Raw genomic sequence first — 19,300 nt, 5'->3', positions numbered from 1 at the left:
GAAAGCTCTCCCGGGAGGCAGGGGATCGAGAAGATCCTGTTCCGTATTTACATGAAGTTATTGCCTTACGGACAGGTCGCGTCTGCTCCCGATCTGAGATCGGCGAATGGCAGCGTCTTACAGAGAGCAGCAACTTTTGATTTACATCGGCGCGTTGTTGATTCTATCTGCGTCCAGATGTCTGGAAAAGGAAGCAGCTTTCCCCCACCTCCCTCCCGCTCCCCGAGAGGCTATTAACCTCCTACTGACGCAAACTAACATGTAGTCACAATTCCCCAGCTCGGGCTCAAAAATGCAGACATTACCATAATCGGCTAAAACAAGTATTTATAAACATTTCAACGGGCAAGATAGCATCAGCAGGGGCCTTGGATATTTGTCTTAAAATTTATTAACCAACAGAAGAGAAAGTGGCATAAATAAAGCAAGGTTTGTTGTCGCTGCTTTTTAAGAATAACCTGATGATATGAAATAATCTAGCAGACAATGTCATGAATTACGTGACCTCGTGTTTTAGAAGCTAGACTCCTTCGATGCTATTATCGTAAAAACAACTGACTTTATAGCTATAACTCATGGGAAAAGAAAGGTTCAAATGTTTGCCTGCTATTTTTACTAGTGTTATTTAGAGAAATCTTGAAAATCCAACTACTGAAGTTCAGGATTTCTTCCTGCCCAGTTCAAGTTATGCTGCTTTCTCTAAAAATTATGACTTGTGAATTTGTTGTAATGTATTTGGCCATCCAGCCACAGAACTTGGCTGAGCTATATTCGTGTCCAAAGGACCTAGCACACGTGGCTGAATTTATGAAGCAGTAGCAAGAAACTCCAGCTGATTCCCAGCATAGATCCAGAAAAACTCGATTTGGGTTAATGCCACTGGTGGGGATTTAGCTAATCTAACAGAATGGATCGCGTCCTACAACACGCCCAGCTTTGCTAATGTAAACTTAACATTTCTTCTAGGGTATTTTAAAAATTATTTTAATTGTTTAAAATGATTCTCCATAAAGGTATTGCAAATAAAATTCTAATTTAATTAAAGAATCTCTTTATAGCAACCTTCTCTTGATGGGACCATAAGGCTTTCCTGCCAAACAATGTGAAAAAACCTTGAAATACGTGGCACATGCACCTATGAATTGAGAATGAAAGGCACATGTGACATAGTCACATCTCCCAAGATGAAGATTCACCCCTGAATCTGCATCCTGCCCTAGGCACTTCATGCTTTATGTACTGATTGCTGCTGCTCAAGCACTAGCAGGGCCAGGAGATACTCACAAAAAAAGGATGACCAAAATTTGAGGACCAAGCCAATGTCAACACCCCCAAACAGAGCCTCTTTTCTGAGAGGCAAGGGTGCACAGGCCAAATGGCAAATCCTACCACAGACCCTGGATATCACTACGCTGAGTTCACTCTGCTGCAAAGAAGCTGTTGGGCACCTCCTCTTGTGCTCTCCAAGCCCGGCATCCAACCCTGCGTCCTAGCTGCTTATCATCTGAGGCTTGCTTAGGATTCATGAAAAATAGCTGCAGCCTTCCCTTTGCTTGTTTTATTGGGGCAGAGGCTTTCACTGGGGCACTAAGTCCAAGGTCAGTGCACCAGATTTTGGGTGCAGACCTTCCTACAGACCCAGACACCTCGCTGTGATCGAGCTCAGTCAGGGCCTGTGGGTGCTCACAGGAGCCTTTTGGAGCCTGCTGACCTCCTTCCACCTCAGGATCCTAGCAGCCATCATTTTACAGACAGAAAACGGGGCTTTAAAGCCATGTGCACACAAAGCAAAGCTCCGTGGCTGCTCGTGGACCGCAGGCACGTGGAGGAGAGCCAGGACAGCACCCTTCGTGGGCTCCCCTTGCCGGGATGCACGCAGGAAGGAGCACATTGCCACCTCAGCTCGTGTTTTATGAAATCCTGGCTTCACCTTGTGCAATTAGTCCACGTCTCACCGCGAGTGATGAGCGAGCGTGAGTCAATCCCAGAGCCGCAGCCACCCGGCCCCAGCTCTCCCCTCTGAGACCCGAAGCTGCGAGGTTGGGAAAAATCTGGGACAAGTATTTATGGGTTCGCCGTGCAGCGAGGGCCAGCAATGGGAGAGCACAACACGGTGTTATTTCACTTGCATCTGCAAAAGCAGTTGCTGTGGCTCTTTTTATTTTTTTCAAGAGCGATTTAGACGTATTAAAAATAACGTTTTTATGAAAATAGAAGAGCATGCTCAAGTTTATCCCACAGATACAGAAAGCACAATTCCTGTTCACATAAGGGGGACTCCGTGTAACTGCACATACAGGACAAATTTGACACAAGCACTGCAAATAAATGGGTGTTTTATTTGGGCTTTAAGTACTGCAATGAGCAATTAAGCTCAAAACTTCAAAGCTCTTAAAGTGACTAACTCCCACTGAAGCCAATATGAGACAGAAACGTGAAGCCCTTCGAGGCTCTATATTTTAATGTCTAGAATGCAGATTAAATATTTATAACTATTGCAATCTAACAAGATTTCAGCCTGAAAATTTTCACTGCAATCTCTGAAGGAAACGCCTTGGAACAATTTCAGTTAAATATAAACAAAGACTTCATTTTGAAACCCTTACTTACTTAGGTAAAGCTCCCATTGCCTTCACCAAATAAAAACTGCAGGATTAGAGAAGTGAAAATGACGCCAATTGGACATAACAGATATTTATCTGCTACAGCTACAACACACTGTAGGAAAGAGTGGCATGCTCCGTAATTGTGTGGTAAGCTATCTTTCATATTATATTTTTCTTATGCAATTTATTTCACAATGATTAAATCAAAAATATAAGCAATGAACTTACCCAAATTCTTTGATCAGGCAATTGGAACTGGGAGCAAAATTGAAACAAAAACAACACATTATTCCTGCATTGGAACCCTCATTGCAATCAAACTACTAATTAAGATTTTATTTAAAGATACTAATTAAGACATTATCCTGAATGATTTGTTGCATCGGGGCATTCTTTCCCTAAAAACACTTGTAACAGCAAATTACTGTGAAATACAATTACATGACCTAATCTTTCGCAGCTTTTGGCCACTGGCACTGGGAGGAGTTTTGCAGGGACTGCAGAGTTTATGCCTTTAATCTCTAGTCCAAAACCTATTTTAAAGGTCTGTCTGTTAGTGGTCCTATTAGCAAGTTTAAAAAATTAAGCTCTTGTTTAATCAAATGACAAGTTTCAGAAATAAGTTCACCTACAGAAATACAAATTTGTAGGATGCAAACAATGAAAAATATTTTGTCCTGTTTTACAGAGACAGAGCCTGCCAGCAGAAAATGAAAACTTGCGGTGCAGTCCACACCTGTGCTTTTACAGGGGTGAACGGGACTATAAAACAACAACACTTTTCTGCGAGCTGTTCCCCAGTCCTCTATAAACGCCGCACCAAACTCTGCCTTTGCAAGCAGGAGACTTTCTTCTATTAATGTCAGCGAGAAAGCAAATTTGGACATTTACTTTTTTGACAGGACACGTGACGGTGGTTTCCTTTTCTTTTACAGTGAATTACAAGTGTGTGTCACACTGGTGGCCCATCTCACAAGTTACACGCTTTAACCTAGCGGACAGGTAAGTGACAAAACAAAAGCCAGTCTTTACCCCGGAATTTGTTTCTATTGCAAATGAGTAATGTGGAGGGATGGGCAAAAAGGCAGAAAGTGGCTGGAAACACGGCAGGAAAACCCTGCAGCCACCTGCAGCAGCACAAGCCCCCGCAGGCATCCCCCTGCCCCGCGGTGCTGCTGGCAGGGCACAGCCCCAGCACCATGGGGAGAGGACTCTGCCCACGGCCAGCCCCAGCGGCACGGAGGTGACATCTGGCATGGTGACGGTGCTGGCACTTTCCTCAGGCACCAAGGAGAGGTCTAACCAGCACCAGAGGGGACAGATCCTGGCCGTTAACAGCAGAACGCCCCTTGTTTCCATTTCACCTGAACGCCCACGTCACCCTCTCCCAGCACCCTACAGATCTTCCTCCAGGTTCCCCCCTGCCATGCAACCCCCTCACACAAAGCTTCGTAGAAAAGTATCCGGCTCCTTCCCATCCCAAACAACCTCCTAATGGTGCAGTTTGATACAAAGAGCCTCTCCTTCCACACCTGCTGATGGCATCAGAGCAACCCGTGCTGAAGCCTGCAGTCCCTTCAACTCTCTTTGACTAAACAACAGAGATTTACACCTTCTGAAAACCCAGCGAGGATTCAGCACAATGCTACTATTTCTTCCATTGATACAGCACCTTAAACAGCCTCATTTGAATAATTTACCGTTAATTTACAGCCCTTTATTTGTTCAAACAGGATCACTCACTTGATGAACCAGCCCAGTTTTACACCAGGGGAGACAACGAGGATTCAGCTCCCGTTTGTGCATCGGTGTATTAATACTGTCTGCTACAGAATGGGAATTTCTACTTGTCACTTTGCAACTCTGGCACATAAGGTAACTCAGCAAGAGGTGCTGAGCTGCTATTAAATCTTGTACATAAATTCTCAACAATTTTAATACTTAATAGACCCTTCACTTCCTACAGGCATTGGAACTGGAAAGAGCTGTGCTTCTGCACTCTCCACCCATGCAAGAGCATTACGGCAGTGTATCTGCAACGATACATGCCATCAGCTGTCCTTCCCAGATCTCCACAAGTCCCATACTTCAGAATATATTCCGTACAATTTAGGACATAACAACTGTTGTATTCATTGGGGGAAAAAAAATGAAAAGGCAAATTGAGGCAGACTAGTGGCGTGGTCTGCCCAGGAATTCAGAGGAAGCTGCGCCAGAGACAGGAGCTCTTGGCTGCACGAGACCCATGTAGGTGTCACTATTAGGGTGAAACTGCCCATAGTCAGCAAGGGGTTCAAATTTGCGAATAACACAGAGCATTTTATTTCAAGAGTAAGATATTTCTTGCCAAAATATTTATTTATTTATTTTGCACCTTTTTTTTTTTTCAAAATTGCCTCAAGCAAAGAGGAGGAGGACAGAATGAGGGTGCAGTGCTGCTGAAGAAAAGCAACGTGCAGTCTGCACACAGGTACTCTTTCTGTACTGCATACACCTTGAGCTTGTTGCACTGTTTCAAGGACACCCTCATAAATTGTTGTTCAGCAAGTAAGAAGCAGGATTATGGCCTATGGACAACACAGCAGCCCTCTCATACAGCATGGCTTCATGCATGGAGGAGAAGGGATCCTACAGTCACTGCACACACTATCACCCATGACTGCTAGATAGGACATTTGCATTAGGAGGGTTGAATGCATTGGGTAGAAGGTTTTCTCTCTTTTTGGGGAGTCCTTCAACGTTAACAAAAGCAATCGATTGTATAAAAACAGGCAAATAGCTGGGATGCTCAGTTATGCTTGCCCAACTTTGAATCTACACCAACTCCCTGTAGGCAATATTGCCTCCACTGCAACGGCCCTGAAAAAGATGGGCAGCTGCGAGCGTTGGTGGCGACGCTATGGTTTTGGAGGAACACGGTTCTAAAACATACATGTAGTTCGAATCTGGCTTCCTCTATAATCAAAACATGTTGTTTCATCTGCAAAACATCAAGAAGCTCAGAACAATGCTTACGCTTTTCCACCACAATGGTGAAGCAAAAACTGTGTGTTTTAGGAAATCCAAAAATGACTAAGACCGCATTCATTTCTCTGCACCTGCTTTGAAGCATCAATAGGCTTGTTTACAACATCTAAATTCCAAAAATACTTACTTGTGGATGAAACAAGAATCCCGGGGAAGGTCTCAAGTATTTCTCTTTTAAAGCTTCGAGTGGGTCAGTTAACTTTCTTTTCTCTACTCTGTAAATGTTAAAATTAGATTTGCTTATGATGAATCAGTCTCAGATATTAATAATTATACAGCTACTCATGTTTAAAGCAGTCAATTATACATCAAGCAGTTTGTTTCTCAGAGGTAATGGTAAGAGATAAGGAAGTACAGTCAGCCCTGGGTTCCCGCACACGGCTCATTGCTACGGGCGGGGGCTGCGGATCGCCGTTGAAGGGCGATCATCGTGCCATTTACATAGGAAGCAATCCCACTTCAAAAGACCAACAATAATGATAGCAAAAAGCAATGACTAACTACCGAGGACTTTTATGAAGAAATAAGGTGACCAAGTGTGCTCTCCACTCAGAGGAGTGGAATTCAAGGCAACGGGAGCTGTGAGCAAGAGGTGCCTTCTCGCCTGCCCATGCGAGACCTTGCCGTCGCCATCCTGGAGACCATCCTCTGCGTACGCCAAGGTGGCCCTAAACGGAGCTGTACGAGAAATGCAGGCTTGCAGGAAGGCACTGGAGCTGACCTGCCACCAACCAAGATTGGGATCAACTAGCGTGCGTGTTTGGGCAGCGCAATGTGGGTGATTCGAAGCAGTGTGGAAATTTGAGGTCTTTTTGCTTTCTCTGTCACTGACGTGTACGGTTTAAGGGACAGACCCTGTTGTCCTCACGTAGATGTAATTCATGGCAAAGGACAGCTCAGTAACATCCACCCCTGCACTACGTTGCCAGAATTTCTACAGACTTCATTAGTTTGTCATGCAGGACCATAAAACACAAATAATTATTTCCACTGCTTCAGGCATTTAAAATCACCATGACACAAATAAAACCTACGGTCTAATACAGATATCAATCTGACATATATAAAATCATCCCAGTAAATAGCATCATACCATGTTTCTTCATAATGACTACCTGTTGTCTTACATGAGAGCATTGTGCAAACACTATGCCCACAGCAATTCTTTTTAGGTAAAGTAATAACAAATTAACATCGTTTTCATGGCCATAACTTTTTTTAACAATAGGCTGTAAAATCGGTCATTTAGATTATAAACAAACATTTTTTTTGGCTAATATTTCCCTAGACTAATTTAGATGCATGACTTCAGCTGATTGCAGATACGGAAACAGAAAGGCAAAGGGCACAAACGGGGGCTGACGTACACAGGATGTAGGTGAAATCCAGATCCCAGTGAGATTGGTGTCAGCTCTACTGGAAGACACCAAGGGGTTGGGATTTTACAACTGGTTTTCAAAACCTCACTTGACTGACAGTGTCTGCTTGTGTGCCTGTCAAAGCCAACACAAAGGCTCCCATTGATTTCGTAGGGTAGATCAGATTAACTAACCCATGGTTAGGCTTTGTACACACAGGGACATTGTGCCTTCAATTATACTAATGAAATGCCTAGATAAATCCAGCCATTACTCAAATCAATGTTAAAAGGGGCAGAAATCACTCTCAATTTCCATACTTTTTGTACACCTTAAGATAAATTTGCTTCTCGTTGTACTTATGAGATCTTGCCATTTAATTCAGGAAGAACAAAGAGGCGGTGCACAACCGGCAGCCTTTTGGGATGCACTCTGATTTCCAGGGAAGAAAAGATACAGGAGGCAGTAAGCCAGGTTGGAAGCATTTTGGAAGAAAAGTAATTTGTGGCAAACCAGTGCTGTCAAACACACAGTGAATATAAAACCCCTTACTACTGATGCCAGTGCATCTATGGGTAAGAGGCTACAGTCCTGCACATCAAGCTGTGCAGGTTAAACCAGCAACTCAGTGCAAGTAGGGCAGTAATGAAGACTTGCTAATTACTGCATTAGTGCACCCAGGGTGTGCAGGTCAGCAGGCAGCCTGCCCCTTTCCCCCTGCGGTAACCCCTGTAGGGTCGGCAGGAAGGGAACGGGGTTGTCCCGTGCCTGCGGGCAGGTGGCCCTGGCAGACCTAACTGCTGTACCAACGGGTGCCAGAGAGCAGCGTTACCTGTAAATGGGATCCATAAAGAAGGGAGTCGGTCGGGCGTGCTGCAAAGAGGACTCAGACGCTTTCCTTTGCTCGAGGTCGCCTCCTTTCTTTTCACCAAAGACGTGGTTTTTCCGAGGCTCGGCCTGTTTTATGCCACTGGCTCGACTTCTGCTGCCCATGCTCAGATCTAGAGGCTGGTCCTGGCTTGCCGCAGGCGGAGCTGCTGGCTTTGAGGGTATGGGAGTAACGGGCTTCTCCTCCTTACGCTTAGTGGTGAGGTCAAAGGGAGACTCAGAGCTTCCCTTTGGGATCTTCTTGAGTTCACTGGGTGATTGGGGCTCCACTTTCAAGGGTAACGGTCTCAAGTCTCTATCAGGAAATGGATACATTGATTGAGAGAATGCTGGAAAAAATGGGAGGGGAAACATGGAAGGGTAAGGTAAAGCTCCAACTTTTTTGTCTTGCAGCCCCACAAGTCCTGTTGAACCAAAGTATTTCTCAGCAATAGAAGCAATAGCCTTTATAGAATCATTCACCGCTCCTGACACCGCAGTCTGCTCCTCTAAAGATGGTGAGAAAATGGAATGATTGCTGTGGTCTTTCTTATTATTTATTGAAGCCAAACTCTGCAGAGAGCTTACTTTGTCTTTGAACATTTTACCATTTTCTTTAAATTTCTCTTTCTCACTTTCAATGTCACTTTCCAGATCAGAGCCAGAGGTGGTTTCCAGGTCACTGCCACTGGGGGTACTGACATCGTCAAGGTCACTACTCTCTGACTGGTCACTGAGTTTCTCATGCGGCCTCTCTTCAGAGGACCTCTCTGGTTGAAGCTCCACTGGCTTATTTTCCCCTACAGATGGTTGCTTATTTAGTGCCTTCAAAATATCCTGGGTGGCTGGCAGTATCTGAGGATTGGTCATGAGGGGACTTTGACTTTTGTTTGTCTGATCTGCGCTCGGTAGTCCTTTAACAGGAGAACTAGTAGGTAGCAAAGGTGGCCTGTGGTACAAGCCTGAAGGAAACAGACCGGGGAAGCTAAAAGAAAATCCAGGAGCTGTTGGAAAGGTAAGACCAGCAGGATGCCTATTGGCTCCAAAATAGTCAGCAAGGCCCGGATTTGCATGATTCATATTAACCATGGACGTTTTATCCATAGCTGGGGTTCCAGGAAGTGAAATGCCTTGGCCAAAAAATCCTCCTGCTGCAAAATGGTTCTTGCCCTCACAAAATCTCCTGTGTTTATTTAAGGAAGACGTAGTGCTGAACATTTGTCCACAGTCTTTGCACTTGATTTGGGTTCTGCAATCAGCATGCATGCGCTTATGTCGACAAAGGTTTGAAAACTGAGTATAGGATTTATGGCAGACCTCACCTGTATGTAAACAACAACAACAACAAATCTCAGGCTTTATGGTAATTGCCCCCACCCTCAAAATTTTGCAAATAAAACCATTTTTACCCTCCAAATGTCAATTAGGAAGCCGTTAAGGAGAAGTCTGGGTGCACAAAAGCTATTGTACTGTTCCAAAGCAAGGCATCCAAGCAGACAAATGTCTAAAGACAGCACCAAAAAAACCCCTCCAACAAACCAGAGCAGGTCTGAAATCACTAAAAGATAACGCTTTTGGTTCCTTGTTTGCTCTTTGCATTGCACAGTGTTGCACATTTGATACCATTATTTCACATTGCATTAGCACCCAGAGCCCTGCCACGAGCCGTGGCCCGGTGCTGTAACACGGATGAACCCACGGTGCTCCTGACGAGGGAGCACCCATGTCCCCGAATGCCTCCGTCAGCGTCACTGCGCACACGTGTAAGTTAGCCAGAAACATTTGCAGGGCCAGGCAGGAGACAGACAGAGCTGCCTGGCAGAGCTCTCAGCCTGCAAGACCCACGGATACGAAAGAGGCAGCGGAGAAGACAACCAGGTATTTCCAAGGGCATACTATGATTAACAGACATTATTTTCGATTTACAGTTAAGAAGTTAATCTCATGAAAGCCCAGGCTACAGCTTCTAGAGTAACCTCAGCCTGGTACTCTTGCATGCCCAAAGCATTTCTATACATGTAATGCATATGCTCCCTACAGGTGCCTTAGAAGCCATAACTTTGAATTCCATGTTTTAATAACTTTACTAGTCTTAATATTGCTTATTTGTTTCTTGCACACGAAAAAAATACACCGTATTTCAACAGCAATTTCCTTTAAAAATGCAGCTGTATTTGTTTGTGTGTCCGATGCTCAGAACAGCTCAATGGATTTCCTTTCAAGCTCCTCTGGGATGAGAGTAACTTCAGCCTCACAAAAGAAGCACTTGGAGAAAGCCAAGGGGAGATCTACCTCGATCTCCTGGGCCTGAGCTGGCCTGCGACACTCATCGTGCTGCAGCACAGCTTCCAGGCAGCAGTTTTGGTAGCAGGAGGCTGAAAGTCACCCCGTCACCAGTGCAGGGCGAGACACTGCTATGGAGATTGAATCATGTCAATGAAGACAATGAGATTTTTTTTTTTTTTAAATCTTCACATCACTTTTTTTTCCTTCTTACATTTAGCGTAGGTTACCATTTTAATGAATTTTCTGGCCTCTATTCCCACCCTTTGGACTAGCAGGGACAGCAGGCATGTCCCCAGCTGCGCTATGTGCTGTGCTCTTCAACACGCTAATATTTCTCCGTGCCTCTGGACTAACTTGCTTCTACTGCTATCAGCTCCAGCTTTGTTTAAAAACAAGGCAACAACATTATCAGTAAGCAGTGTTATCCCTCTGTAATAAATCCCCCCCCCTTTTTTTTTTCCCAGCCAGGAAAAAGCATGTTGCCACTGTATTTTTATTTAATTTGCGTTATATCATAGGCTCTCATCTTTCACACATCAAAGCCGCACAACAATACACATTGTGTATTCTGAGGCCTTTTTAACAATCATTTTCATGATTTGAGACAGACTGACATAATTTACAATGGCTCTATTTTAAGCCTGCAAAGGAAACTGAATTGAATGTATCCCATCCTGCACTGTTGGTTCCCATGAACTGCAATCACGTCCTCTGACTTCCACTCGCACCGGGGCCTGCGCTAACCTTCCTGCTCGTCCAGATCGCTGCCCTTGAGAAACTTGACCACTTGTTGTCATGTCTCGACTGTTTACCTCTTCAGTAGGCTGCTCCATATCTCAGCAACAATGCTCCCATTGTTCGAGGGCCTGATCCTGCCCGTGCTGCACCCACCCCTTTTCCCTATTCATGCCCCGTCGACATCCCTGGGACAATTCGTGGGGTAAAGAGCGCAGAATTGGGCCCAAGCACAGGAAATTTGCAATGCGGTAATTCAGGAAGAATGTTTGTTGCTGTATATCAGTTAGTGTTCCTGTTGGAAATCTTCATTCACAAGGAAAGAAACAGAAGAGAAAGGGGGAAAAAAAAATGAAAAAAGAATAAAAAAAAGAGCAGAGTAGAGAAAGAAAAGAAAAGAAGAGAAGAGGAGAGCTGCTCTTGTTCCTTTTTAATGCTTGATTTTTTCTTAGTAAGTGCCTTCTGTTTCTCTTTTAGGAAAATATTTTGTCTGTTTAATATGGAACTATTTTTTATTTAATATAGAACTATTTGTTGTTCACTTGCTGCAGTATAAATCCCTAATTTTCTGCTATTTTCTCCTATCTTTAGCCTCATCCTAGGCATAATGTCTCTTCTAACACTGCAGAAACTCATTGCCGTACCTCATGGTACAGAATCAGGCTCCCACAGCTAAGCTTACGGAAGCTTTGTGCAGCCCTCACCATCACTGCTGAGCTCTTGCACAAAAAGTTCACTTGCTGATCACAGAAACCAAAATTAAACTGACCACAACGGTATAGCTTGAGTGAGCACATCCACAGGCTTTCACAACCTTCATCTTGGATATTACGGGCCAATTCCCATCACATCCAAGCAGGAAAACTCCATCTGCACTGATAAAGTTATGCCCAATACATTACAGCAGAGCATCAGACAACGTATTTTTCTTCAAAAAAGAAAATCCCCATCTTCCCTTTTGAAAATGCATACGTTTACAAAACTAGGCTAGTGTATGATTTAAAACTAATCACATTTTATGGGCTTTTGATTTTCTAACAGGTTGTGCTAAGGGCCTGCTCCTTATCTACAGGATTATATTAAATATAATGCTGCAGTCAGAGTAGCATCTGGGGGAAGAAGGGTTTATTGGCACAGATCTAGTCTTCCTAGAGTTGGGAAGTTCTCCTTTATAGAGCCTTGATATATTATCCATTTATTAGTCTCCATTAAACTACCCAAAAGGCAACAGAACTGAGGTATATCCTACTCCTGGAGAAACGCAAACATACACACAACTTAGAGAGATCCTTCCAAACTCTCTTAAAGAGAGTTCTAAATTGTTCATTTGACTAATACATCTGATCTCGGTTTTAAAACACAATTAAATTGATAATGGCAAAAAACATTAAAATATACAGATTTTTTATTATTACATTGATGAAACAATTAACCGCTGTACTGAGGAGTTCACCTTTCTGAGACTAACAGCTATTTAAAACTGTTTAATGAGGTGCCTCTTGCATTTAACAGCCTATTAAAAACATGGGCTTTCAAGGTTGACAAAGAAATTTCGGGGACAGGTCCCAAGTCCTTACTGCCCAGAGGAGTCTCACTCTCGGGGGCTGTCACCTGAACCCGGGCGGGATGTGGCGGCAGCGAGCCGCTCACCCAACGCCTGCCGGTTCTGCAGGAGATCAGCTGTGGAGATCGCCTGCGCTGCCCCGACCTCCGCGGGAGTCCCGGGAGCCAGGACTACTCAGGCAAGCCCTTGTTACAAGATCTACCTCTTTTTCACCACATGACTTTTATTTCCAAGTAAAGCTTTGCTTAAAATTTAGTGGACGGGGGATGGTTATCAACTTTAATTGCTTCCACGTATCAAAGCAACAGAAGCTGGGTTTGATTTCTCCTGTTACACCTTATTACATCCTTTAAATCTTAGCGCCATACTTTTAAGCAGCTAACTTGTAAGGGAAGCTTCCCTCCTCGCAGCTTTTATTGCTGCGCAGACCCAGGTTTAACACAAACTCCCAGCCTGTCTCCCAGATTGCAAAAATTCATCTCGTGCTTAAGCACGCTCCGTACCGCGATCGTCTCTGGACCCCAAATTAGCCAGCAGTTAACTTTGCATATTTTCTGCTTATTAAAAAAATTACTGTAAGTACTATTCCGAATATGTTCGGTCTATTATGGCATGTGGTTTCTATTTGGAGAGGCTGGAGATTTTGCGAAGGCAGTGAGTAATTACCTTAGTGTTGGTGAGTTTTCACTCAAGCTTGGGCGGTGTACTGTAATAAGAGACAGTTGCCATAAACAGACTGGTAGAGTAAATCATGGTGTGTGGCCTCCTGGTGGAAAACAGATATCTCCTTGAGGTGACCCTACCTCCCTCCCATTGCTCAGCAAAGCCTACCAACATGTGGTCTCCAAACCCTTTTGTTCTGTAATTACATGGCTATTATTCAGGGATTGCTCAATGGGTTTTCATCTCTCATACTGTGCATTTCAAGAGCACTGGTTGCTGGTTTGATTTATCAGGATAAATAGTAACAAAAACATTTCAAGATTATTTCATTTGAGAGAGGTGCCACTCTCGCATTTTTATGCAGGGCACCGGCTGCAAGAGGACTAGCTAAAGGTTCCTTACCTGGATCGGAAGCTATCGTTGTCTAATAAGTATAAATTCAAAGTGTAATTACTTAACCTGTAATCCTAGGTCTAAGAATTATTAGTGATGTTTATTATTGGATTGGGTTAGTTACACATCTTCTTAGAGAAGAAGCCCATCAAAAGGATTATCTAACCCAATGGCAGATATACAGACTTCCCATAAATTAGCCTTGCAAGCCATTACTGCTCCCCTCGAGGCATTGTAAGACCCAAAGCATGTGTCAAAGCAGCGTTTTAGAGCTCCCTAGGTTTGTATATGCTGAGGAGGCAAATGCCCCAGTCGCAGCTGCCCCCTCCAGCAAACAGGACTGTGCAGCGTTGGCTGGAGCTGCAGCTTTGCTGTCTTCTGCTGTGACAGCAACCTGCCGTGCCTAGCATGCTGCCTGGCTGGGGTGCCGCTTCTCCTGTCAGACTTGGTGTGAAACAGGAGTACAGAAAATACAGGCAGATGGAAAAAAGTATCAAGACGACATTTGGGTAAATTCTTTTTGAGAACAGCAAAAGGTGAAGAAGTTTAGAGAACAAGGAAGGGAGGTGTTCATAAGGTGCTTTTAAAGCCGTAGCAGGTGTCTGAAAAGTATGTGGAGGACATTAACGCTAGCAAGAATAATATTCTTACATATTTTTTGCCTCTACTTCCCTGGTGAAAGGGAGAGAAAGCAACTTGCAACATTACTGTGCACCCAGATTCTCCGATCTCACACCAGGATTTGGCCAAGTAGCAAACACAACCCTTGGGACTCTGAGGACCTGATTTACAGCCCGGTATAGAGTCAGGCCCACATATGAGGCAAGTTTTATTGCTGGAGCAGCTGCTGGCAAAGCTCTAATAGCTAAACCCAATACTTAAATTCGGGGCATGGAAAAGAGCCTCGAGGAGGGAAGCAAGCTCCTCTGGCTGATATACAATGGCTTTAAGGTTTATTTTCCAATTCCTGCAAAACTCATGTTATCTGCTGGAGAGACCCTGTGGCCCGAATTTAATTTCTAAAGCAAAGAAAGCTTTTAGGTCCTGCTGGCTCTGCCTAACACCCAGCACACCCAGACTGTGCCACCCCTCCAGCTGGATGGGACACCCTCCCTGCCCCTGCTGGCACTGCCACCTCCTCCCCAGCACCAGCACCAATGCTGCCCTGCATGGCAGGGATGGATCCAGCACCGCCTGCAGCATAGGGGCTGCTGCTCCTCCAAAGGAGCAGGAAGGAGAGCAGCCAGCTCAGCGTGGTGCAAAGCACGGCTCCCTCTTGCCAAATCTCACTCCCAACTTGCTCTTTGCATCTATGCGTGGAAAAATATCCCAGGGACAAGAGGTACATTTATACATCACACAGTGTCTGCCTGAAAAGGAAAGTCATATGAAAGCAATGCTGTGCATCGGACTATGAATTAGCCAATTCTCATTTATAACTCACAGCCCCCACGAAACCAGTGGGAGAAGCCAAGGAAGCGCAACACAACCTCCTGCCTGCAGATTATGGCGCTTTTCGACACAAGAAATACACTTAACCAAAGACGTTTAGTGGAAGACTTACATATAAAAGGTTTGACACTGCTGTGGATGTGTTTATGCTGTTTGAGGCCTGAAGAAGTGGCAAACGTTTTGCCACACTCTGGACAAGCGTGAGCACGAGCCCCAACATGCTGGGAACGAATGTGCCTCTGGAGGTTGCTGGGGTCCGTGAAAACCTGCTAGGAAATGAGTACTCATTAACCAAGAAACTTAACCGCAGAAGAAGCCAGTTAACACAAGCGTCTTTCAGAATTCAGACCTCAAAGCTACTGGGAGCTTTTTGGGATTAAAAAACGGTGGATGCTTGTTGCACCTCAACACGGCCTATGGGCATCAGTGGGAGCTGTGCCTGCAGGACGGGGCCTCTGTTTCCCAGGATCAGCCAAATATTTGGTGGAGCTGTTAGCCCCTGTGCAGCCACTACAGCAGAAGCATTTGCTCCTGCGATTAGAAGTCATGCTTTTGAGGCCAGTGACTTCCTGTGCAACACCTTTGCAGAAAATGAGTCAAAATGTGGCTACGGGAAACCTCCAGACATTACTGCAATAGAAATACTTTGCTGGACACATGGCAGCAAGAAATCTCACTCACAGTCCCAGTATCTAGGGCTCAGCTGCATCTTACAAGTGTCAGCTCAATGCAAAATTCCCATTATTGCAGCAAATGCACTTAAACATGAGGAAGTCCTTAAGCAAAAGGCGCAGGCTTTGGGAATTTGGTAAAACAAAATTTTATACAAATAATCTGTGCAGCAAGCACCGTGCTGGAAGTGATACAGATGCTCTAGGAATGAGACGGTTGCGCTCAGCGCAGTCAGAACCTGGCATTTTTTCTTACTTTGATTTATATTGCAGTAGTGTCCTTCCAAATCGAAAGGGGTGGAAAGCTAACATACACAAAGTGAAGATTTAAACCCTTGGGAAACGGGCTGAAACACTGCGGGAGTGCTACGCCCTCGAGTATCCCAACCCCGGCTGCCCCTGCGGGCTCAGCGACACGAGACATGCCGGGCAGCCTACAAATTCACTGTACCTTGGCACAGTTCTCACACTCGTAGTGCTTGCCACTGTCATGCGACATTTGGTGACGTATCAAGTTGGACTTCCAGTTGAAAGCTTTGGGGCACTGGTCGCACTTGTACTCCCGCTCCTCGCTGTGGGACAGCATGTGCTTCTCCAGGCTGCGGAAACAGGAGCAGGGGTTCACAAATCAGTGTAGGAAGAGGAGACAACAGAGCATGTAACCAAAGGAAAAAAAAAAAAGGAAAGAAAGAGCCCCAAAGGCCCAATCCTGACAGAGCCAGGCCCGTTGCGTGTCAGGCCTGTCCCTGCTGGGAGGCAGAGCATCCCCTCTGTACCACAGTAAGACATTGGCTGATGTTTCACCGAGCCACTTGCAAATGCTCCGGGAGATGATGCTTCCATCACTCCCCAAGGAGATCATTCCATCCACCTCTCAATATTTCACTCTGGTAATTCCTCCCTGTACTCTGAATCATTTCTTCCTTATCGCTCTCACTCTAACGACATCTAGGATCCTATCACCTGATGTAGCTCCACTCCTGCAATGGGAGTCAATCTTCTTACAGCAGGAGTAGGCCGGAATAACTCCACTGGTGGAGGACAGAATGAGCATAAGGAAGCAGAACAATGCTTCTGAATACAGCACACTAAGAGTAAAGTTATCCTTGATGATTACTAACTGTGTTCAATTATGTAGTTCTTTTCTTCGTAGTTTGTTCAGTCTGTTAGCAGGATATTCAGTTCCTACCTAATTTCTTTTGCATCTCTTTGAAGTCATTTTCACCTCTGAATTTTCTGAATTTGTCTTTTAGTATTCATCTGCAGCAATTATGTTAGCAGCCTTGCCTGCAAACACTTCTAGAACAATTGCATCTCCACCATGCACTGGGAAACCAATCTCAGTCAGACCTAGAGAGACCCTTGTCCCCACTCTGCCAGACACCTGATGTGAGTACACCACCCACCATCAGCACCAGAGCGCTCCTGGCCCTCCCCAGATGTCCAGACCTCAATCTTCACACTCAGCTCTTTCTCAATTTAATTATGCACACCCTCCAGCATGGCTCATTCGGGCCTTTTGTTTTATATAATCTGTATATAGCATGCTTCTGTACTTTTTTTGCTGTGAACTGTCTTTGTGGTGTATTAGCCTCTCAATAATTCAAGAGTTCGGAGAATGACTGCATTCTCTCTCATTTTTCACTCTTTCTCACAGTACTGCCCATCTATTTATGATGACTCGTTCTTTGTTTTCTGCCCTTTCTCTTCAATATTTAATATTTTAAGCTAAATTTACATTTGCTCAATGATTCCCATATGTTAGATATTGTCCTCTGGTTCATGGGCAGAAAAGAGCTTTAACACCAAATAACTCACGATGTAGAGAAATGTCGGTCCCAACTACTGCCGCACCCACCCTGCTGCAGCCCTTTCAACTTCTCTACTGACATCAGCCCTTCTGCATCCATCACTCGGACTGAAAATTAGACACGTGGAGCTGGAAACTGCCCAACAGCAGGCAGCGAGCAAGGCACTGCGTGTGCACAACTTCACACTCCGTGCGGCTGACCCATGGGAGCAGCGTTTGGCACACCGCGTTCTCATTTTGGTGCCGTTAATTTTGAGGAGGCGTAACGGTCAAGTCGTACGACACGCCGATCACAGACTGCCTGCACAACAGCGAGCAGCCGCTGCTCAGTCAGCAGGAGCCTGGGAGCGTCTGTGGTTTGGGGAAGGGGGCTTCGCCTTGCACAATCAGCACCTGGCACATCCAGGATGAGAAGGCCTAAGGGACAAGCCCTGCACGTGCACAAATCCATGCTGGCGTCCCACCTCAGCACACACCATGAGATCCTGAGCCATGGATTAGTAAGGATTTCTACAAAAAACATGAACTTGCAAAGTACTCTATTAGTGGACGAGTGATTTTATGGCATGTGATATTTAAACGGCATGTGATTTTCGAGCAATGCAAATAAACACACTGCTGTCCCTAAAAGTGCATAATTAATGCAATTACCTAAGTTGTACCCACACAATGCAGACGGGAAAAAAGCTGTAGGAGCGTGGATTCTGCTGCACATACCCTGCCTGGAAGCAAAAGATACTGGCCCACATCTGCTGCTGCTATCAATTGTCTTCATATGACATTCTTCTGTCCCATCACAGCAGAGGATCTGACCCAGTGTCTGCCTGCCGAGATACCTCAGCACAACTGCTAGAACCCTCCCGCATCCTCAAAGTGAGAGCATTAAGGTGTGAATTTGTGAGGGATGTACTGCAGAAGCTCCAGAGCACTCCCAATACCTTTCAGTAATTTGCAAAACTTGCTGCACTGCAATACATTACGTTAAGTAGCCACAAAAAATACAGTGACGGGAAACACGTAAATTAACTTCAGCATATGAAGTTGTACTTTGTATTTACATTCTTACCTATACAAAGTTTCAAGGACATATGCATATGGGTCTGTCTGTTTATGCAGACAGATATATGTAAGAGAAAGATGAACCCCGATGTTTCAAGAAGGTATGGCTGTACATATGTATATTAATATCTAGAACACAGTCTAACCAACCTGCCTCTGCCTAGCATGGCTTGTTTGCAAAGATCAAATCAGTGAATACCATTCAGAGATGCTTTAAGTAATTTCTACCCAAAAATGAGAACAAGAACTCACTTCATCTGAACTACAATCACTCCTCTGATTTCACTGCCACCAGTCCAACTCATGCCATCTAAAGATCTGATTATCAGAAGATCCAGTTTGTAAATTAAGGTCCCTATTAACAACTGAATTTCTGATTTACTGAGACTCCATCAATTTCCATGCTCTAAAACACCAATGAGCAGAGAAATTTTACTCATCAAAAGGTGTAAGATTCTGCCCTGGCTGATGCCCTGCATGATCTGACTGAAGCCATTGCAGAATTTGCCTTATTAAACCACGTTTTAAGCATTAATTCCTACCTTTGCAAATCTGGGAAGACTTGATCGCACTCTTTACACTCCTGGATTTCATGCACATCCTGAAGGTCGTTCTCATTCTCAAGCTTTTTCTGGAAGTCCTCCTCCACCATGGAGAACGCGGAGTGAGGTGTGCTGCAGGGGAACTTCTGGTGGTCTACAAGCTCAGCCTTGGACTCAAAGAGCTGGTCACAGTCCTCGCAGCGATACTGGCGCTCCTCTGGAAGACAAAATGGTTGGTGAGACTGCCTCAATTTTCAGTCATTTTTA

The 19,300-nt window shown here is 44.8% G+C and overlaps 1 protein-coding gene across 9 annotated transcripts in view; it reads right to left on the bottom strand.

Moving 5' to 3' along the window:
• The window catches only part of MECOM (MDS1 and EVI1 complex locus), a 318,248-nt gene that overhangs the window by 16,302 nt on the left and 282,646 nt on the right, over positions 1 to 19,300 (bottom strand). For 5 of the 9 annotated variants that reach the window (XM_067001967.1, XM_013174670.3, XM_067001971.1 and 2 more), the window contains 6 exons: positions 19,034 to 19,250; positions 16,074 to 16,221; positions 15,064 to 15,220; positions 7,824 to 9,180; positions 5,761 to 5,848; positions 2,835 to 2,861 (listed from right to left, as the gene is read on the bottom strand). In XM_067001967.1, coding sequence (XP_066858068.1) covers positions 2,835 to 2,861; positions 5,761 to 5,848; positions 7,824 to 9,180; positions 15,064 to 15,220; positions 16,074 to 16,221; positions 19,034 to 19,250 — 1,994 coding nt within the window. The remainder of the gene's footprint in view (positions 1 to 2,834; positions 2,862 to 5,760; positions 5,849 to 7,823; positions 9,181 to 15,063; positions 15,221 to 16,073; positions 16,222 to 19,033; positions 19,251 to 19,300) is intronic. The other 4 variants (XM_067001968.1, XM_067001969.1, XM_067001970.1 and 1 more) reach the window with 4 other exon arrangements.

Source organism: Anser cygnoides, chromosome 9 (assembly GCF_040182565.1).
Source record: "Anser cygnoides isolate HZ-2024a breed goose chromosome 9, Taihu_goose_T2T_genome, whole genome shotgun sequence".
NCBI classification, from domain to species: domain Eukaryota; kingdom Metazoa; phylum Chordata; class Aves; order Anseriformes; family Anatidae; genus Anser; species Anser cygnoides.
Note: the sequence above shows the minus strand (reverse complement) of the source record. Positions and strands in the feature narration are given on the sequence as shown.